General features: G+C 34.6%; 1 protein-coding gene across 10 annotated transcripts in view; it reads left to right on the top strand.

Annotated features, from left to right (window-relative positions):
* The window catches only part of RhoGAP71E (Rho GTPase activating protein at 71E), a 188,275-nt gene extending 164,931 nt beyond the window's left edge, over positions 1 to 23,344 (top strand). For 6 of the 10 annotated variants that reach the window (XM_083119385.1, XM_083119382.1, XM_083119384.1 and 3 more), the window contains 3 exons: positions 1,682 to 1,795; positions 10,183 to 10,342; positions 19,439 to 23,344. In XM_083119385.1, coding sequence (XP_082975511.1) covers positions 1,682 to 1,795; positions 10,183 to 10,342; positions 19,439 to 19,737 — 573 coding nt within the window. In that variant the 3' untranslated portion in view covers positions 19,738 to 23,344. Of the gene's footprint in view, positions 1 to 1,681; positions 1,796 to 5,917; positions 6,038 to 6,334; positions 6,644 to 10,182; positions 10,343 to 19,438 lie in introns of those variants that run through there. The other 4 variants (XM_083119388.1, XM_083119390.1, XM_083119392.1 and 1 more) reach the window with 4 other exon arrangements.
* Positions 23,345 to 23,969: the final 625 nt, after the last annotated feature.

The raw sequence follows: 23,969 nt of genomic DNA, 5'->3' as shown, positions 1-23,969 counted from the left end.
TAATGTACAGTGCTCGAAAAATTTTCTTCAAAGCTAGGTGCCAACTCTGAAAAATCAGGTGCCAGAAAACCACTTACTAGCAATTGTGCATACTATAGATTGTTTCAAAAGTCACCCAACCCAAGCTTTGAAAATGTATATCATGAAAACGTAAGAGATATTTACACCTGGTTTTCTGCACTAAACTGATCATGTAGGCTATTACTGGGTTAATAAATTTATTTTAGCATTTATCCAAATAAAAGCAATTACATTATTTGAAAAAAACATTGTTAATTTGAAGAGAGCACCTGAGAATTGATTTTCAACAATAAATACCAACTCTTAACAATTTGTGGGATCATTTGTTGGTGTTTGACTTGTCGTAAAACAGTTGCTTTGTGAGGTACAGCAGAAGCAGGGTATTTTTCTTTGAAAACTTCTTGCACCTGAGTGTAAGAATTATCTTCAGCAAAGCACACACACACTGCTCCAATGTATACGCCATGCTGAATCAATTAAAAAAAACAGGCACAGTAGCAGCGAAAGTGAGCGAAGAGAATTCAGGATAACCAGGGGCAGTCTAGAATTCTCTCAAGAGTTCAATTTCGGCACAAAATCTTGATTTATGATTTTTCATGTAAATGTATGGCCAATACTTAGGCACATGTTGTATGCGTCTGTTGACAATATTTCGACATGCTTGTGTTGCCATCTACGGAGATATGTCCCAAAAATGTAACTTTTTCACTCAAACCATAAAATCGTCAGTCAAAAATCCATCAAATATTGCACATGACCAATATTGGTCGCAAATGATAGATTGACATGGTATCAGTCATCAGACATATAATTATGACCTTTCGATAATTTCTTAGATATTTTTCTCTCAAAAGTTCATTTCTGGAAAAATTTTAACCCTGCCTTCTGCAGTTATTAATTTATCTAATTTTTTGTATGGCGTAAACTGATAATTTTATGCAATGAAAAATATCTCAATGGGTGAGGCTTTATAATGTACAAAACCCGGTGTAAATATCTCTTACGGTTTTCATGATATACATTTTCAAAATTTGGGTTGTGTGACTTTTGAAACATTCTGTACAAAAAGCTGAGCATCACGGTATTCAAAACATCGCTAAATCATTTGAGAAAGCATGAAATGGGGGACAAAGAGTAAGAAATTGTTACTGAATCTATGGAATGTTCATAACGTTGATAAAAAAAATATGCTAACTTACGCTGTACTGCAATTCGAACTTAGAATCATCCACATTTCGTACATATTACAGCATAAGATCACAGTTGCCAGGCTGAAATTTTTAGTCGTCATGGCGACCTGCCAACCGGGATTTTTCAAGCCCTGGTAATAAGTTGTTTTTTTTATTGTTTTTAAATTTATATGTAGAAATTAAGAATAATTAACATTTCAAGATTGGAATAATTTGGTCTCCAGAACTTAAATTACTTGTTTACCTTGGTTGTAGGTTGTTATGATACTAGAAACTAATTCTTAATACTCTAATATATATATTCAGTCTCTGTAGCTTTTACCATACCCATGAAAGTATGTTTTTTCAATTGTGTGTATAATATTCTACACTTATGCATGTCCCAAGTGTGCCAGCATGTTCTTTCTCTGCCACCACTGCTTACACAGTAACCACTTGCAAGTGCTTAGTACAGCATTTTTCTCACATAGGGCTCCAGCCGATCCTCTTCCAGTAGTGTTACTAGTCACCACATGACCTTGGAGGAATTGAGAGCTGTTAACAGATATGCTGAAAGCACCAAAAGTCTTTCCTACCTGCCACAGGTGAGGGCTTGCAAAAAAATGCTGCTTCTCTATATTCAGTTAAATTTTTTACACATCTGCTGCTTTTTAATATAATAATGAACCTCTTTCTGCAAAATTAGAATCTTAACATTTTTTTATTTTTAATTATACTGAACTTTTGATGTTTAATTACAGTGGACTCTTTTTAATTCGAACTCCAAAGAGAGACGAAAATGAATTAACAAAACACTCGTTATTACAGAAAATGAATGAAGAAAAACTACTGTACTACTGTATAAACAAAAATAATTAACATTCGGTGGACCTTACTGTGAATATTGCCATATTTTGTGCAGTATCCCATACTCTTTAGCGATGTCACTTTCACTTTTTTTTTGTTTTTTTGGCCTAACACCTCTTTCCACTTCTCTTAGAACTTGTACTTTTTTCTACAAGGCTTGGGAAATATGAATTATAATTTATATCTAGTGCAACACTGCCATCTGGTGTGAGAACAAGTATGGTATTTGGAGGTTGGAGACACTGTCTAAACCAAGTCAGTTGCACCACCTCTTAAGTTATCGCTGTACAGTGAGTTAGTCATTAGAACAATGAGCAAAGGAAAGGTGCACGTGAGCATGGAACAGCACATTGTAATAAAATTGCTCACGAAAGAAAGCTGTAAACAGTCTGAAATTTGTTTCAATTGAAACAAAAATATGGTGAGAATATGCTGTCAGATGTGTACAAGTTGTGCAGTGCCTTTAAGAAGGGTCGGGAAATGGTGGTAAATGAACTGCATGCATGCCAGCCCAAGATGTCCATAACACCTGAGAAGATATTGCCCAGGTTCTTGGACTACAGAGGAATACTGCATCTGAATTTTCTCATGGAGTGTTGTAGAATCAATACAGAATGTTGCTCAAGGTTACTTGAAGGCCCAGTGAAGATTGCTATCAGGAACATGAGAAAAATGTCACATTTCTGCAGGATAACGCTCGTGGCTGCTCGATCCATGGCTACAATTCAGAAATTTAAATGGAACCTTGTCCCATATCCTCCATAGTGTCTATTTCTTCCAATGTATCACCCCTTCGGTCACCTCAAGGAGCATCTGAGCGGACAAAGGTTTGGCAATGATGAGGATGTCGTACGTGCTGTTCGGGAGTGGGTACACCTCCAACCAAATAACTCTTTCCTGAGTGGAATCCTCAAGCTTCTGGAGTGCTGGCGCAAATGCACTGCTAAACAGGGAGAATATTTTCAAAATTAGCTACTTTGGTTTCAATAAAGGAATTAAAGGTATGGTATTTGCATATTATAATACATATTTGCCCAAGCTTTGTGTGTTCGATACCCAGTGGAGGCACATAGTGTTTCGGATCCCACTTTAAATTGTACATCCAGTCCCGATTAGCCTTACTGTACATAAAGTGGACTCAAAACACCAAATCAACCAACCAACCCAAGCTTTGTATGATGTTAAGCTAGCATATGTGCCATGCTTCGACATTTTGAACAAAGTAGTCTGACTAAGTACAACTGACAATTGAGGACATAAGACGACTCTCAAATCATTGGCTAATGGAGGGGGGGGGGGATTCAAAGACAAAAACCTGCACACAAAAGGGAAGGGCAATCCCGTTATTGAGGGAAGGGTGGAGGCTGCATACCAGCAAACAGAAACTCTCTCTTCCCTACCCTGTCTCTGGATATTGCCTTCGAATTATCCAAATAAAAGGTTCGAATGTCAAATTACATATGAATTTTTAACATTGGTTTCCTTAGGAATTTCAAGGGGAATAAATGTCTGTTTGAATTACCGAATAAATCAAAATATCCAAGTTCAAATTAAAACGAGTCCACTGTGTGTGCATATTCATATGTAACAATAAGAGTGCATAGTCGTACAATATATACTTTGGAGGGGTGTGAATGATTATCTCTTGGCATGCTGTAGTCCACATTTTTATTTTGCTTGATTCAATGGTAAGATATATTCAGTGTGACTTTCTGCTGCTAGATAATAGCTAAAACATTTCAAGGTTTTTCTCTGTTTACTGTAAGTTTTCCTAACTGATAAATTTCACACAAGTTTGGTAAATATCAGGCCATACATCACATTTGTCAATGCAGATGTTGGCAGTCAGCTTCTGGGGTATACAAGTTGCAAATGTGGATCCCATACAGCATTCCTTGTATGCTCTAAGAAGTTTGAAATGATCACTATGCACCATGTTATGTGTGCGTGCACCAATTTGTGTTGTTTTTAATTTGTTTCCCTTTGACACTTTCAAAACATTGCATTGTAGCGACAAGGCAATCGCATAATGCACATTTGCGATGTAAGAAACTCATGAATTTTACTGTATATCGCATGGATAATATGACAAAAACTAACACAAGATGATTTTTTTGGAAAGTGTGTGCGTTATGACAAACTATGACATGAATAAAATGTTAAAAGCTAGGAAGGATGGGAGGCACTTTAGTGGTATGCACACAAGCTTCTGATTCACTCCAATAGATGGCACCATATGTACCACTGTGTTTCCTGTTTTTTTTAACATCCCAGTTTTTATTTTTCTGTGATGAGGATCCCTGTTTGTAGGATTGTTGATCACCACAGGTATGTTTTTCTTTATTTTTTTTAGTTTGGTTTATCACATGAGGATAATTTCAGCTGATCAGGTTTTGAACTAAGTGCCTTAGTAATCTGTATTTCTGAGTAAAGTTTAACTTAGTTTCCAATTAACCATTCCTAAAATACAAAATTGTGAATGGCAAAATCTGCTGTAACACACTTCTTGAGGAATTCCACTTTAGAGTACCTATGCGCTCAACTCTCAATACAAGATTATTTTATACAGAAAAACCTAGACTTGAAATTCAAAAAAGATCTATCTTTTACAGACTTGCCACACAATACAATGATCTATCATCAAGAATCAATATATTTTCCTCGGAGTTTGCCTTTCGGCGGTCATCTATTAGAAGAAATGTTTGTAAATAATATCAAATAGTGCCATCTTTTACTTATTTTTTGTTAATTTGCTACTCACTTTTGTGTTATTTTATTACTTTTATTATTTTTTAAATGTTTTGCTTATTATTATTAGCTTTGCATTTTCATTGTTGACAATTTCAGTGTAAAATGGCCAACTGTGCTGTATCTGAAATTTTCTCAATAAATAAATGAATATACTGTATTTCAGCCTTTCAACTAATCAGTTGTCTTAAAGTTAGTGATGTGATGAAGCAGGAAATTTACTAATTACGTTTCTGAGTGATATTCAACAGAAATCCAGTTCCAATCTCTGGATTCAAAAAATAAATATGCTACCAACTTCTGTTTTTGGGCATTATATATATAAACTCAGAGTGGATATTTACACATTTTAACCTGGTAATTGTCACACTATCTGACATCACATCACTTATATTAGATTTTTCTAACACATGTCACTCATATATTTATGTCCTTATACCTCCATTCTCTTTTCACACAACTTGAATATCACCATCTAGTTTTTCATTCCATTTGTTACTATACAAGATTCTACTTATTCTTTACCTAATATATGTGGCCTCCCCGAGGGTGCAGTGGTAGCATTGTCACCTTGTAATCAAGGGGTCCCAGGTTCGATACCCGGTGGAGGCACATAGTGGTTCGGATCCCACTTTAAACTGTAGATCCAGTCCTGATTAGCCTTGCTGTGCATAAAGTGGACTTAAAACACCAACTCATCACTCATCATCCTCTACCATATATAAGATCTAGGAGAATCCCAAACTTGGTAGATATTTTCACCATCACTTGGAAGCTGTTCAGCTGTGTCAGTTTCAAAATACTCCCCTCCACTGTATGATCTGAGAATTTTACCAATAATCAAACAATGGAAATTGGCTTGTCATGTTTGAAATTTTCTTCAGAAATGGGATTTAGATGATAATGTTAGAAATATACATATAAGCTCTGTATGGTATACCAGAAATTCAAGGTTCAAGTCAGGCTACTATTGTTCAAATGCTTTTCAGGGAGTTGGTGATTAAATAAAGTCTTCAATTGGTGATCAACTTGTGTATGCATAATCTCCCCCATGATAGCCTAGTGAGGCATAGTATTCGAATTTTAATATATATTTGAATTTTCTTTTTCAGATTTTCTATTAAAATATTGAAATGATGTTTCAATTATATTTGCCAATTTCGAATATTACTTTAATGGTAATTATTAATCCCAATAATTTGTCAACAAATTCCAAATTGTAATCTTTCATGATTGAAAGTGTCAGTAGAAGTTTCGTATTTTAAGTTTTCAGCTGCTTCTACTTAATTGTTACTTGTGAAATTAAAAGTGTAATCTTATATTGCTAATATTATAACATTTCATCTTTTACATGTTAAAAATTAAATTTCACTTTGTTTTCATTATTCAATCAGAGGAAAAATTTTACAATTTCCTTGCCTCGTATTTTTTTTCTGTTTCATTGTTTTTAATTTGTCATACTTCTTGTTTACGACTGTACTTTTGTCAAGCATATTTTATCTTATTACTATCATTTGTCTTAATTGCAGATTTAAAAGAAATACAGATCAGTGTAAATCAACAGTTAGACCAAATTATACATTGTGTGAGATGTAAATATATGACTTGCAAATTATAAACAACAAAATTAAATTTTATTATTACAATGAATTGACTAGTTTTCAGTCCAGGGTGCAAATTGAATAAGAAAATTTTCATTTGTATATTGGGTATTACCATTCAAGCCCAACCAGTGAAAGATGTGCTGCTTCATTTAGCTTCACATGCCCTCATAAAGATGGTGATTGTTATATGTAGTATTCAATATATTAATTACTAAGTGTATGAGGTGAAATTTGTTCCTAGACAAATTTTGTGAAGTACACAGATTCACACAAATACCATATTTGTATCTGGTGCATACTATTTTTATCTGTCAAATTTCTCACTATTTACCAAAGATACAAGTCCTGTGGCTATCTTATAAAGATATAATTAATACAATTATTGTTCTTAGCAGCAAGTCCTTTCAAATGCCCTGTACATTAAGAAATTGAAATTGTAAATATTGTGAAATCCACAGTTTCTTGTCTATGAAATTTGTTTTCCAAAGCTACTTATTATTGTTATGAGCAACATTATGTCATTTTTAAGCATTCGGTGTTCTGCATGTAACTTAAAAAGAGACTCTCACAATTACAATATTTTGTCCTTTTCATCAAGATATTGACCTGTCTTTTGCTGTTTCACGAGTGTTGCAAAAGGGTGCATATGTGTACTAGTCTGCATGCTTTGTTTAAACTTTTTACCAATTGTCTGTGTTACTTCAATGAACATAATAAATGAGAATTAACATGTACCTTACTCCGATATTATTTCTTGTCCAAAATTTCAATCCATCACACATGGATTGAAACATTACGGGTTGTAGTGTGTGTATTTTACATGAAACTATTGAACCATTTAAACACGTAATTTTATTCTTTGTGGTAAGGCGATCCATATTGGATAAGTAACAATAATATTGCAGTAAGGTATGTATTAACTCTTATTTGGCATGCTTATTCTGATATTTCTAACAGCTGAAAAATCTGATAGCTAAATCTATTTAAGCTCAAATATAGTCACCACAGTTACTCCCAGAGAGAAAAATAGTACTGTCGATATCTAAATGTCACAATTTGCAAGGAAAATTTGCTTGCGTTCCCTTTAATGTGATTTTAGTAATTTTATCTAATGCGAGGGTTTTGTTGCAGAATGCACTGATTAATATGAAACAATGTGAAAAGTGCATTGTGGTGTTTATGACTGTAGTTGTCATCATCCCTCTGTATCCCTCTGTAATGAAGGGGTCCAAGGTTTTTCAGTGGAGACATATTATGCAGCTCAAATCAGTTTAAATGTAGGTCCAGTCTCAATTAGCCTGTCTGAGCTTAAGATGGACTTAAACTTTATATCTCCCTTTCTTCTGCTTGCTTTCACCTTGTTGCTGTCCCTTTAAAAAAAAAGTAGCATTCACAGGCCACGCTTAAAATGAAAGCAGCTTTTCCTTCGTGCATTATGCATTGTGTATCTATCTTCCTGTAGTTGTGACCTACGTAATTTTATTTTCAGTCAATTGTTTTTTGTTTTTTAAATAGGATTTTACCACATTTGTCATAAATTAGAAAAAGACATACCTTGAGGAAAATGGATATATTTACAAGAATTGTCAACATCAAAGAACATGTGAAGAAGTGCATTGCCAATTCTTGTAAGGACACCCATGTCCCATGCCCACGTGCCTCATCAAGATTGTGAGGAAGATAAGATCAGAGTTTCTTTAAGTTTGTCTGATACTTAGGTAGATCTGTATTTGTTGTAAACATCTAATGATGCCCCACTGTTTATCATACTACTCAAGGTATGTCTATTCTTTATCTACTGATGTGCTTTTCCAAAAATTATATTCATTGACACAAATATGGCAGAATTTTAAATGACATTGCCTTATTTTTCATCACACATTACTACTTATTACCCATATCCATACCACTAGATTATCAGTAAGACTCCACTAAGGAATAAATTCCAGTGGGCAGAAGTGAAGACTAAGATAGAAATGGAATTTCCACAATTTTTATATACATTTAAAAATCATTTTATATTTACTGGCATTTCTGTGAGCACCAATCTTGGTAAGAATTTTCCTATGCACTGATCTTTTACTCTATATGTAACCATTTACTTGTTACAGGATTAAAATATTCATAAACCTTGTTGGGAATATTTCTTTGTAGTCAGCTTAAATGGCCATGCATTTATTGTAGATCACTGTGAAAAAAAACTGGGTTCCGACCCCATACAAGGCATGGGTGCTTGTCATGTTCTTCTTTTGCAATCATCATCATTGTATATCCCATCATCATGGTTAACCTTACTGTATAATTATGCAATGTAAAACCTTTCTTCATCACAGCAACAAAATTGCAGAATTTTGCACTAAATTACAGGCTATTTATAGAAATATTTAATATGTAATATTATTGGAGAACTGCTGCTTAGCAGAATGGTTAGTGCTCTTACCTTTGGGGCAAGCGGTTCTGGGTTTGATTTCCAATGAAAGCTCAGAAATTTTAGTGTTGATCCAGCATCGTGAGCACAATCGAGGAGTTACTTGAATGTAATGGACTCTGGTCTCAAAGCCAGAAAACAGCAGCAACGGAGTTGCATGTGCTGACATGTCACCTGCTGAAAAGTCAATTGACAGGCCCTAGCCCTCAAAGGGAAAGTTGACAGTTGTATTTCATATTTAGTTACAAAGTAGGTCTTGTGTAATAAATCATATTGGATCAGTCGAGCTAAAAAAAAAAAAATGAAATTGTAATCAACAAACTTGTGATAATTCCCATTTCAATAATTTAATCTCAGAAATGGCTAATAGTGCATCTTGGAGTGCCTTGGAATAATGGGTATTAAAATAGATAGGGCAGTGTAAGATGTCCGTCCCTATTCAGTCTATCTATCCATGTTAAAGTTGTGTGCTAAATATGTTGAGACAAACAGTTTTAACATTCCAGATTGGCATCTCTGTTAATGCATTTCAGGAAACAAAATGGAGAATTCATTAAGTATTGCCTAACTTATTTTGGAAGTGCGGGGAAACAATTTCCAGCATGTAATTTCAATTTGATTCAGGGCAAGTGTCATATTCTTGTAACATAGTGCTGTTAGATTGAATTCCCCCCCAAGTCTCACCCTTGTAATGTAGGGTTCTTGGGTCCAATCCCTGGTGGAAGCACACTGTACAGTGGTTCAGATCCTACTTTAAACTGTAAGCCCAGTTTCAATTAGCCTGTCTGAGCCAGCAGCATGCTCAGGATTTTTGAAAGAGGGGGGTTATGTATACTTTTTTTGGTAGTCAATCATCATTTTTCCACCTTTTCTTGCATTTGACGTTCTCTTTTCAAGTAATACTGGGCCAAAGGCATGCCACTGGTCTGAACGTAAAGTGGACTTACCACAAATTCTCTTGAATTTGCTCCATTTTTTCTGGAAAGAATAAATATTTTAAAATAAGGAGGAAACATACATTTAAAGTAACTACCGTTTGGTGCTTTAACGATTTATATATATATAACATGTTGAAATTATCATGATAAAAATTCACTTAGATACAAATGCATTTATTCATACGAAGTAAATTTACACTTGCATTACTTGTGAGTGGAAAGTTTATGAAAATAAAATTTCTTCCAGTTTCTGAGTTCATATATAACACATCAAACTGCTCAACTTCTTCCAGTCTGTGTAGGTTTTTCATGGATAGGTGATGTACTCATATCTAAGTTTGCAATTTCCATGTATGTTCTCTTACAGCTACATGAAATGGAAGTTCTGTATTTTCACCCTTCCTTAGGTTCATGAGCGGCAGACTGCAAGAATGAGAACACGTTCAGAATGGTTCCTATCGCAAGGCCCTCAACAAAAGTTGGTGCCAATTGACATTGACAGTGACCCCTCCATTCATGTTTTACGGGGAGAAACTCTGGCTAACCGTTCATCCTCAGGGACTATAGGTGCGTTCTCATTTAGACACTTTTTTTTTTCTTACTTGGAGCTTGTTTCAGATTCTGCTTTGTATTGTTTATGTGGTTTTGTGTTATGGCTTCGAATTACTTTTTTTTTCTTTTTCTTGCATGATTTGTTGGCTTACATTACCATCGCCTGCATGCCGCTCTTCATGGTGTTGTGTTTCACCCTAAGTTTCATTGCTTTCTATTGGCAGAGGCTCAACTGGGATTTACATTTTTTCTGGTTTGGAAAGTTTATTCACTTTTTTTTTTTTTAACAATGCCAGTGCACAAATAAAATATGATAAACTGTATGTATTATACATGAAGCTTACCAAGAAGGATGTGTGTGAGCACATAACACATCTGCACTCATATGCTAACAAAAATGCAATAAAATTAATATTGATACTTTTCTTATTTTTATGCTTGACGTTGCAAGAGGAGATTAATTTTTTTAACAGTTTGCCCCGTATAGTGACATGGGCAACTTTTATTCCAAGATTCTATATTTTAACCATGTTTAATGCTAACTCTGGATCTATTAACAAACCAATAGTCAACTGTCAGTGGTTTCAGAACCCTTGTTTCTGAGTAGCTGAGCACATTGGGTGTTGTTAATAAAAATGAGCAGGTACTCATGAGCACTTATTCCAGTGGTAGCAGTTTAGGTTCTCTGTTTTCACATGAATAAAAGTCCTTCATATTGTAATTTCCAATCTAGCAACTTCTAATCAGCATATCAAAATTTTTATGACCTGACAATGTACGTAGGTTCTTAAAGGTTCACATAACCACTTTTTATAGATACAAAATAATATACAGTTATATTAAGTGGTTTTTATTTTATTTTTCTTGCAACATTTCGTGCTGCTTTTCCAGAACCTTCCCAAGATAAAAACACACACACACACACACACACACACACAACACAACAGACATGTACAGTGACTAGTCACATAAGGTTGTGAGTGTGTTTATCTTGGCTTTTTTGTACCTGGCGACATACATACATATACACTTACACAAGTATGCATATATATATGTGTGTGTGTGTGTGTGTGTGTGTGTAAGGACTAAAGAATATCTTGAGAATGTCTTTTTTGTTTACCATTGCAATTAGCCAAAAGTGACTTAAAATAACCTAATGAAACCAATGTTTTCAATTATATTGAAGAGTGAGCACAGGTTCACCACTGGAGTAAGTACTCACTGAAGGAGTAGATGCTCATATTCATTAATAAGAGTAAGTGTTTGATTCACTGAACACGGTTCTAGCTGATCTGGAAATCCTGGGAAATTCAGAAACACCAACAAGAGTGAGAAAGAATCATGGAAAAGTAAGGGAAAATCAAGTGTTTTTCTTGTTTCCCAGGATTTGGAAATCAAAAATGAATTCGCCAAGGGTCCCAGGTTCGAATCGGGCATGGTTGTATGCGAATGTCCATTCATCAATTTCATCACTCATCCCTATCTTCGCAAACTAGCCAAGAGGCACAAAACGCAAAGTAAAATAAAGTAAATAAATAAATCAAAAATTAATTTTTCTTGAACCAGCTTTTAGATTTTAATTTATTTTGAACAGTGTTCAATAAACTTTATTCTCTTGTACAGCAAGTGCAGTTTATTTTTGAATTGCCCAGAAAAGTCATGGAATTTTGATTTGTCAAAGTGGGGAAACCCTGCTACTTCAAAGGTTTTGATGAGGTCGTTGATATTATGCATTTTTCATGTTAATGCTGGAGCTATTAAGGCTCAGCTGGACATTTGGCTGCTGCTAGGGCAACTTTTTTCAAATTTTCCTCTCCTTTTGAAAAACCACTATGATATTCCAAAATCTGAAAATTACATCAGCTTAGAATTCCTTCTAGATCATTGATGGAATTTGATAATGGTTTTTCGAAATAGGTTTGGAAACATCTGCCCTGTCAGTGGCCAAAGGTTCAGCCAAGCCTTAACAAGTGAAGAGTTAAGGCGAGGAGGGACAATTACGCACTAGTTGTGCATTTATTTCAGTATCGTCGGATTGGGCACTGCTATTTAAAAAAGGGTTTAGTATGCAAGAGAGTATGAATTTCTCTCCATGTTGCAACTGGAAATTGTTTTTCAAGTTGATTAGTAAGCTAGACACGATGTTTGAAAAATATGATTAATAAGTATTTACAGAAGCCCATGTATTTTTTATGGGAAATCGACTTCAACTTCAAGTTACGGCTAATCAAATGGGAGTTTCGGCTTTTCTACTACTATGATATAGTTCAACGTGTTCTTTTTTCATCCATCTAACATCATTGGATGTTTGATTTTCCTGAGAAAACGAACAAAATAATGGTCCCATAAACCTAATGCATTTCTCCTTGCCTCATACAGCCATCCTGGCAGTGTTTCCAAACCTGATGTGCATAAAAGAGCTACATTTCACCATTAATAGAGCTAAAGATGACTTTCAAGGAGCTAGATTAATGAAGGCTGGATAAAGTGCCTCCTAGGGTAATTTTAGGTGTCAGACGGGTGTCGTTAGCTTTAAAGTGATGGCAATTTATTCTTAGGTGATGCCGCCAAATCTAGGCAGTGAAAACTATCTCGATAATCCAATGATGTTCATATGAAATAGAAAAAAAGGATTCCCTGATCATAATAGTGTCATCTTCACCTTAGCCACAGTGCTATATATAAAAATACCTGAGGAGGGGGTGGGTGAATATCACGTCACATGCAAAATGTACACACATGGCAAAGGTTGGTCTTTATGGGCCAAAGCCAGTGGTGCCATCATGGTGGGGCAGAGGGCGGGTGCCACAGTTAAGTCAAATGAGTGCACGAAAGAGCCAGATCTGACTCCAAAAGAGCATAGTTGGCAACAGTAATCGGCAGCTGCCCCAGCGAGAAAGAGTTAGGGGAAATTGTCCCTCCTCGCCTTAACTGCCAATGGTATCAGAACTCTTTCTCTTGGTGGCTGAGTACATTGAGTGTTAAACTCACAATCTTAACACTGACGGTTTTGGATTTGGCCAGGTAATATTTCATTGTTATCTCGTGCATCTCATCATTCATCCTCATTATCACAATTAACTTTAAAAAATAACTACCTACCTCCGTGGTGAAGTAGTTAGCACAGCACACTGTTATTGCTATAGGTCCCAGGTTTGAATCCAGGCATAGATGTTCTTTGTGAGTGTTCCCTCGTCAATTTCATCATCTTTGCGATTAATCAAAAATGGCATAAAAGTGAAGTAAAATAAACCAAATCAATTTAAAAAATAACAAGCATTGAAATACAAACAAATGGAGCTCTTAAAAGACTGACTAATATTTGATAGAAATGCATTTGTTCTTGATAAGTTACAAAATGAAAATTTGAAATATGTTTACTTAGCAAATTACAAGGACAGTTGCGTGTCTTGCTTTGACAACATTTATCAATTGTGGCATGAAAATGCATTATATTTATTTTGACTGAGACACTTGTGTGGTAACACCACTTTGAGTTTTGTATTTGTGTATCACAATAAATTTAGCAATAAAACTGTACTAACTTGTTAGCTTTTTCAGGTTGCCAACTGTGAGGCGAATCTTTACATATACTTGTACGTGGGTCGTTCAATATATAAGTCTCCGTATGCTGTAAAAAAAAATATTTTTTAAGATACATTAGAAAACTATACATGCATGTGTAGGAGAATCCTTGCTCACTTCTCCACATAATCCCCATAGAGATTCAGGCATTTGTCCCACCGTTGCACCAATTTGTCCATACCCTTCGCAAGAAAATCAGGGCTCTGGCTATTGAGCACTATTCTCACATTCCACTTCACTTCTTCATCTGTTTCGATACGGTAACATTGCAATCCAGACTTTAACACTGGAAAAAGATGGAAATCACTCGGCGCTAAATCGGGGCTGTATGGATGGTGGGGCAGCCGTTCCCACCCCAATTCTTCAATTTTGTGTTGTGTTTGCACTGCTGAGTGGGGGCGAGCGTTATCGTCATGAAGAATGACACCAGCTGACAGGAGACCTGGTCGCTTATGTCAAATTGTGTTTTTCAGTTTATCCAATGTTTGACAATAACGATCAGCATTAATTGTTCTTCCTCGTTCCAAAAAAGTCCATAAGCAGAACGCCCTTAGCATCCATGCTTCTGAACTCCGTATGACGCGAGCCCGCATTTTCCGAACAAGCACTTACTTTTCGCCCTTGAGCGGATGTGCCTTCACGTCTGATAACGAATCGATTGTTATTCCTTGTAGACGAAGGATGGCACTTGTCAACCATGTGCTTCTTTTTAATGGCAATGCTTTATACAATATTTTATAGCACAGGGAAACTTATATATTGAACGTCTCTAGTAATATTCAGAACAATTTATTTCTGGCATTAAATGTGGGCTTGGCAGTGGAATGTTGCTAAATTTTCTTTGTGGGAACTGTACTTGTGGATGTAAATGAAGTCACTGAAGAATCTTCCATGCTGGAGGTGTACTAGAAGATAACAAAGTCTTACAAACTTCCATGTTTGAGAAGGCTTGTGGAAAGAGAGGGGGGGGGGGTGCTTTGAACTGGGAGATTTGATGGAATCATATTTATAGACTTATACTGTGTCCAGTGTGTCCCAATTGATTGTGTTTTGTGTTTTAAGTCCACTTTATGCACAGATAGGCTAATTGGGACTGGGCCTACAGTTTAAAGGGATCCAAACCATTATGTGCCTCCACCGAGTATCGAACCCGGGACCCCTTAATGCCATCGAGGAGGCCCCAGAATCTAATTACATGTGACATTTGCTATGTGGGTAAAAGTAGGCACCTTGGAAGTGAATAAATGTTACACATAGAAAGGTATACGAACATTGCTCTGTCTGGCTGTCCGCATTCAATTACAAGGTGTTACATTTGTGTGTATAGCATTTTTTAATTTTTTTTTGGGGGGGAACATATCATTGGATAGCTTCATGTGTTGTAGATCTGGAAAAAAAACTAGTAACTCCCTCCACATTCTGATTGAATTAGTACTATCATAATGATGATGATGGAAATAACATCATCTGAAATTTAAGTAAATTTCCAAATAAACTTGCATGTTGCATTCAATCTTAAAATGTACCGTCAAGAAGTAATAAATTATTTTATTACAAAATAATATAAACACTTGCTTTCCCAACATACTTTTTTATGACATATTAGGAACATTTTTTTAAAATTCTTTTGGCAAAAAGTATTTTAAGTCTTAATACTTAAATTCCCCATTACATTCCAAAAATAAAATAACTACTCTTATTAAATGTTGACAAATGAAAAAAATTTTAATTAAAATAAAAAGCAAAATATTATTTCAAGGCACATTTTCATTTTTCTACAAATGTTACAGTAGAGAACGTCACCTTTACTACTTCATCTGTTGCCAAATGTTGATAAACTTTCCAGTCAAATCAATAGTGCATTTAATAATCCAAAATAGCATTTAATAACATGCATTTTCAACATTTACAGAAACATCTGTGCAGTGTGTTTCCTAACAAGACGAAACTAACTAAACTGAAGATAAGGAAAGATAACATTTTGTAAAAATTAATCTGCTTTTATTGTAACTAATTGTAGAAGGTAATTTTTCAGGTGAGAGGTATTTTTAATCATAATACTTCGGTGCACATTTGCACATAAAAATGTCACTTTTTTATTATTTTGCTTTATAAAAGCACAGTTTTTCAGCATTTAGGACGATTTTCTGAAAATTGCCTTTGCCAGCATGTACTTCCATATTTGAGTGTTTGTTAAATAAGAACAATTGCTAATTCAACATATGCACACATAATTACCACATTTCGACAAATATGCTATTTTGGTATGTTCTCTAGCCAACTTCTGCAGTACGTATTAGTAAATTATAATTATTTACAAATCGGTTTCTTCTCTTTGTTCAATATTGGGCATCAAAGCAGAGATTTAATGGATATAGCTTTCTATTTTATAAATTGCAGTGTTTTCCTCAATTTAATGCACTTATCTTTTATTTATAAAGTTAATAAGCAATATGGCTTGTTTATTTTCTTTCACTGTCAAATATGAGTGTGATTATTGATGACAAAATTCTAACACCTTGTGCTGCACTTCAGTGATACATTGTTAATATAGTTATAGAATAGAAGACTCCTACTAAATAGGGTGCACCTCATTATCTCTTAAAGGGGAATGGATGGGTGTAAATCATGAATTTGTAGGTATATAATTTTGGAAATAGGAGGAGGGTGATTTTTTTTGATGCTGTAGAATATGAAAAATTATGCATACTGGTTGTCACGAAGTTGTTGGACAAACTCTAATTGAAATGTAAATAATAATGATGATGATAACCTGTTATCACATTTCGAGAAACATCTTACATACTGTGAAGCATAGTTACCTTTGACTTATTGGCAGATGGTATCCTATGTAGTATGTCATAACTTACATATACATATTATCTTTTCTGGATTACTAAAGGGGGTACATAACCCCTGTTCCCCACACTAACACTACCCATGGTGAAGGTTATATCGGAACAATTCAACATGAGACACCAGTATAAAATTTAGTAGGAATGGGTTGATATGAAATTTTGGCCAATACCGATAAAGTACCGTTATAAAATTTACGGAAACCGATATTCTACCAATCTGATATAAAATTCCCAATGGTCCTTGAAGAATCTGATGGCACATTGACGACCTTAATAAATGTGTGTTTGCAGATGACTGCAATGCAAAAGTAGCTTCATATTTACAGGTTTACTTTTAAGAAGAGTAGGGCATGGAGATTGTATGTTTATATCCATAAAAATTATTACAATATTGCACTGAATTATTAGATATTCTCAATCGGCCAATGCCAATAGAGTATCCATTAATGTATCCAATCCCTAAAATTTAGTGAAACTAATATGATTGATTACTTGTTCATAATGGGGATCTAGCCAACATGGGGCTAATGGTATATTTTTTCTGCAGTAAAAGATCTTCAATTTAGACATAAAATACAAAAGAATACGTACATATTGATCATTGTAGTTCTCATCTGCAACATTCTTGCAGTTTTGAAACTAAGAAAACTATGACCATAAAATAATAGTGAAGAATGTTCCTACTACTACCATAACCACCACTAGTAAAATAATAATAATAATTCAGCACTGAATTCCTCAACATTTTGACGGTGGGTTAATGGCCCTAGCTGCTCCAGTCCTATCTTTTATTGTGAGCCGGCTCAGCGAGTTGGACTGTTAAGTGTTTGACTTTCAACCTCACCACTAAAGTTCCCTGGTTTATGTGATCAGCACCATGCACCTGACTGCCTTAACCCCCCAGGTACCCATGTTATTCGACGCTGGGTGGGCACCGGGACCGCTTCCAATGTTAGAAAAGTTCCCGGATTTGAACCGGCTGGGGATCAAACCCGGGTTAACGTTAATCATGGATAGGGTGACCAGACATCCTGTTATCCAGACATGTCCTCCTTTTTAGGTGCCTGTCCGGCGTCCAGGCAGATATTTTAGAAATCTGTAAATGTCCTTTTTTGGAAAGAGTTTAGCATCGATCATAATAAATGTGCTGCATAGAGAAATCTTCCACACACAATGATCATTTGTTATTTGAGGTCTAAAGCATGTCACTTGGGGCACATTAAGTATTCGAACAATGCTCGCTGAGAATCTGGGAGCTGAACCACAGTCACTTTGCCTGAACTAGCCATCAGTATTTTTCTAAATCATTGATTCGCTCTTTGGGCGCATCCCAGACTGCTGGAACACATGTAGTCTGTGCAGTTGCCTTTCGAGTTATACATACACGATTATTAAGTAATATTTACCTTTATGAAATAACAAAGCAAAAGTGTAAATTCTACAATGATCTCGTAAGAAAATATCCAGCTCTCAATGATGAAAGAAGCGAATATCAGGTAGACTGACTGTAAGGTGGCTGTTGCATTTCCCTGCTGCTGAAAGAGTGCTAGAAATATTCATGGCGTTAAAATCATATTTCTTGTCCCAATCTAAACTACCTAAAAATTTAATTCAGTTTTTTTAATAAAAAATAAACTCGTAGCGAAAGTTACTTGTTACGTTTGCATTTACTTAACAATAATATTTGATTCTGAAACCCAAGGATTGAAAAGGAGCAAAATTCTGTGCTTAAAATTATGGACTGGAGGCACAAAGTGGTTCGAATCCAACTTTAAACTATAATTCCAGTTCTGATTACCCCTTTTTAGTGCATAAAGTGGACTTAAAATCAAGCTCAAACTCAAGTTATAGGTATGATTGTCGGGTGTTAAAGAATAGATTAGGAGATTGCTTTCTTAAAGATAAAATTATTGAAAAATATCATCGGAGAAGTATCTTTGAGCAAAGTGTTAGCAGATTTTCCTACTTTGATTAAGTTAAGGGTAATGGTAAATGTGTTGCGATTTTTTGCAGTGTCCTCTTTTTGATGCCTTCGTTCTCCTCCTTCACCATGCTCTGTCCTCTTTTTTTTAATGTGTGTGTGTGGTCACCCTAATCATGGAACATTTGCAATTTTATATTGGTGCAGTAGATGATCGATAATTGATAAATTTAATATCAGTATAGATAAAATTTTCATATGTAGACTTAATTTCAGCTGTAATGGAACTCACATTTTACTTTTCCCGGATTTTACATTTCCCCACATAATCATTCTTAATAATCCCAGTGGAGCAAAACGTTATAAAATTTTCTCTGACTGTACACTTTCCTGCATTGTAAGTTTTTTCACATTGGTCCGCTGAAGAACTTAAATTTTAAGTTCAACTGTGTTTGTATTTTTGTTACGTTGCTTTACTGCCACTTCTGGCCTATCACAACGATGATTAGATGAAATTAATGAAATGACATGCTCAACCAACCTCCCATGTCCAGACCTCAAACTTCATGTACAAAATTGAACGTCCTTTGCCACTGAGCCAACATAATTTCGGTTATCTACATCTTATGAAGATGATCAACACATCTTGCAAAGACCTCCCATTTTTTGTGCTTTGTTTCAAAGATGATTTGTAAGGCTTTAATGTGTCTTGTATTGCATTAAAATAACTGTTTTCATGTTTTACAGTTGGAACAGGTCTAAGTGCCAGTGCAGAATCTGTGAAACCTGGATTGCGGCGAACATCCAGTAAAGACAAAGACAGACGTTTGGTCAGAAGAAGTTCAAGTCGCAGGAACAAAGAGAACGGCACACGCGAAGGGACACCCATCGTAGTAAATAAAGGCAGCGAAGACAACACAGTTCAGGATAGTGCTGTTATAGATGCTTGCAACAGCCCTCAACGGGGAACTCTTACAGAACAAGACTTAACAGAAATGGATATTCATACGTTCCATGTAACTCTCACATATAAACCAAGAATATAGTACCCGGAAGGCTACGTGCCATGCGCGAGTTTAAAACAAAAAAGCATGGATCAATTCATTCCCAAGATGCAGGGTAGCAGTGCCAAGAAGGGTCAGCTGATGATGTTAACATTGATTTGGCTGACAAAAGAAAACAAAATACATAAGGTTCTGAGGATTTTCATTCCTGCACAAAATGTGGAACAAAAGACTCAGAACTAAATGTGCTTAACACATTAGTGTTGGCAATATGTATATAACACCAAGTTAAAAATTTACTCTGTGGACTTAATCGTTCAGTACATTTTATCCGTGTAATTTCTTATAAAGATTGCAACTCTGAAATTTTTACACATTTTTGTCATTTTACCTTCACATAGTACTTTCTGTATTCATGTTTCGGGGAATGAAAGATGCGGTATAAAATTAATATAATGAAAAGAGGTATGCGAAACTGGTTTTTAAGATGTATTAATATTGATGCCACTCCCACCATTCTTTTGGGAACTTGTACTGTTGCTTGGTGAGCTTCTGTTTGTAGTTTTGCAGCATGCTGCTATATGCACTGTTAAATGTAGCTAAAAAATGTCTTTTAAGAATTTAAAGTAAGATTTGATGCTTCTAAATGCTCCATTTCTTTCTTATACTGACTCTCTTTTTTTATATATAAGCAAGAGCATTCTGGAAGCAATTAATCAGTCGGCATAAGGGAGAAATGGAGCATTTTGGAAGGGTTAAAATGAATAGAAAATTTGTACTCTTAAGGGCATACCTAGCAGCATACTACAAAACTATAAACAACAGAAGTTTGCCAAAAAGGATGATAAACACACTTGTTTTTTTCCTGGGAACTCCTGTAATTGACTTTATATATATATCTTCCCGGCTTCCGTATTGACATTCCATTTCACCTGTATATTTCATTCACAATCTAGATCATAAAATTTAAAGTTGTTCCGATATAATACAAGTTCAGCGAGCCATACAAAACTTCGTCTCCTGCAAGACCTTGCACGTTTAACCTTTGACAGGCAGAAGTGATGTTATATCTTGGCAGTAGTTGTTTTATACTAGATGCTTAGTTATGCAGCAACAGTGGACAAATACATATAGTTTAGGACTAAGAAACATGCAAATTTGTAATTTTTTATTCTAGATTGTCATCTGTATATTATATAAAATGCAAATTAATTCTTTAATTATTATTATTATGCATTCCGTGAGCATTTGCTGGAGTGATGCCATGCTGCTAAAAATGCGCAAAATTTGTCACATCTAAATATCTCTTAAATTTAATGACGAAAGCTGTAAATCCCTCTTAAATTCGTAGCCAAAATTTGGTCAACCTATTGCCAAGTCACATTACAAGTTACGAAGGGGATGGTAGCAGTGGCCACCAAAATTAACAGAACACCATAAAAACCAGTTTCGGGATATGAGAGTACTTCTCTTCAGTATATTAATACATTCTGTATTTGGTGAATAGAACTAAACGTGGGCCAAGTTTGAGATTAAGAAGTTAAAAAAGAAACTACCATAGAATGTTGTGAGGTACTATATGTAAAGATTATAAATGCATTTATAGTGTGGATGCTGAATGTATTTTAAACTTTTTTTTTTTCCATTTGTTTGTTTCCAAAATGTGTGTTTTTGTGTTGCACAGACATTCAAGTGGGTATTAGGTAACGTCACCTGAAATTGCATTTCTTTTGTTCATTTTGTGACTTGATACTTTGAATGACCTGGAAAAAAAAATTGAATTTTTTTCCCTTCAAAAACATTACATCAAATTTTCTTACTTTCGTCTAAGAAACTGGCATTTTTGTACAATGGTTGCATTGAAGTAGTACCAGGATCGAAGAAATGGCAAAATATGGTGAAAACTTTTTTACAGCCACAAGCGTGTGTGTTTGAGTGAATGCTAAAAAGACATTTCACTTTAGTAAACTTGAATGAATGATTTCTCAACACAAAAACTGATCTCAAATTATAGAATATCTTTAATATTCTTTGTAAGATGTATAAACATTTATCTTAAAAGAAATGTATTATTTATGAAACTGTGAATGTGCTGTAAATAATGAGTGTATGTGGGTTGGTGTGTTTGTGTACTTTGATTATTTTCGTACCTAGCTATTGAAAGATTAAACTATATTTTTGTATATTTTTTTCCTGTTGGATTTAGTTTATCAGTTTGAGCTCTGGCATATTTCAGCACTATACATTAACAAAGTAAAAGTTAAGTATTGCACACTACAGGCACAAAGGCAGCTATTTAGGATAGCAATGTCTGGAACATTTGTGTTAGTTTTGGTCTAATTACAGGGGTAACATTGGCTGTTGCAGTTACAGATTACACTTTATACCAAATGTTGCATTTAAGGGTACAAAAGAAAAAGGTAAGTGATGTTTTGATAACTACTTTTAAATTATATTAGATGTGGGTTACACATTTTATAAATTGTATTGTATCTTTCTTTGTGGTGAACATGGCAGATAGCAGTTTAGAAAGACATTTTTTTGTAATGTAAGTTCTTGGTGAATTTGGATTAAACAGGAAAAAATAAGAATGGCTAAGAATGGGACAATGCAAATTAGACATGTGTGCATTAAGAATATTTAGTGTAAAAAAATTCAACTGTCACATGCAGCTTGGAGTGAAAATTAGTTCTCCAGCAATAGGGAACTAGCAGAGGATTTTCAGCATAGGTATTCATATTGTATTGTTGGGAACATGTCTGCAGGCTCTAGATTTGAATTGTTATTCTTGAGCCTGTTGAACCAATGGCAGCTAGTAACATATGCTAGACAGAAAAGGATACAGATTTTAAAAACTGATGACTCAGCAATCCTAGTTGTGCTTGTTTCACTCCAAACTAATCACACTTTAGCTTAATGTTACAATGGTGGTGGTATGGTTGAATCAATAGGGCACAGCTGTCGTATAATGGTAAAAGAAAATAAGTTCACTTGGAGAGGTTAAAATAGTTGATCTTTCCTTACATGCATATAAAAAGAAAAATGCATTCAAAGCTAAATTCTTTTGGACTCGATGATGCATTTTCATTTAAAAGGTAGTTAATTTGTTTGTTTCTGAAACCAAATGAAGATATTCTATCTATTGCTCAACTCAATTCTACAATTGATAATTTTTCACCTTAAATTGGTTATTATTCTAACATTTCTGAGATATTAGCTGGCATGAGCTTCTTGTTATCGACCAGCATATTTATTTTAAAACAACTTAAGCTATTTGAAAATATGCAATTCTTAGAAGAAGTTTTATTTTTTACTCCTCTTGTGATAACTGAATGAATACAGCTCATTTCTATATCTTTCTTACATGCTATCTGCAATTGCCACTGCAGAAATCTTTAAATGAGATTTTTATTTCTGTACTAAATACCTCAGGTAAACATTTTTTGGTAAAAGTTGATGATTTGCCGATGCAAATGTGATTTTTTTAAGCTATTGATATGCTGTTGGGTTGTTGTAGCAGCTATTAAAATGTAGAATCCTGAAACTTCCCTCAGCCAATAACTGACATGTGATTTAAATATTGTTTAAGATAAGATTTGTCTATAAATATTTTATGTCAAAGATACTTCAGAGAATAAATATGAGAATTGGAAACAAAATGTTTGTAAACATTTTTTTATCACTACTTCCTTCCCTTGTTTCACAATATTGATAGTATGACCGTAAAGTATTGAAATAAGAGTATTTCAGTAATTTACTAATTTTATTTTGGGCCAAAAACATTCAAATTACAATCATTTTATGCTTTGGTACATGCATAATGTTTTTGAACTATTTTATGTAATTATACTCTGTGGTATATGTGGTTGCCATACGAGGTGTTGAAAATATGAATGTGTTTTTGGTAAAGAATGTATTTATATATTGAAAATTTGCAAAATATCTATTGGAAAATGGAAACGGTATGTGTATATCAACTAAATGAGGTACGGTGCATATATTCAGGTTAGCCCTTAACTATACCACAGAATATAAAAAGTCGGCTGTTCTTGGAATTTAGCACATGAATATGAAATTATAATATTCTTCCTTATCTATTGAAATATTTGTTATATGTTATAAATTATGTAATTTAGCTTCAATAGTTATATTTAAATCAGTTTTAACAGTCCTATTTTCACAAAATTTTCATATCTTCATATTTACTTTTAAAAACAATACAACATCCACTATTTATAACATGTGCTGGTTAGTGATAATCTGAGGAGATGGTA

Source organism: Lepisma saccharinum, chromosome 3, assembly GCF_977018435.1.
Source record: "Lepisma saccharinum chromosome 3, izLepSacc3.1, whole genome shotgun sequence".
NCBI classification, from domain to species: domain Eukaryota; kingdom Metazoa; phylum Arthropoda; class Insecta; order Zygentoma; family Lepismatidae; genus Lepisma; species Lepisma saccharinum.
Note: the sequence above shows the minus strand (reverse complement) of the source record. Positions and strands in the feature narration are given on the sequence as shown.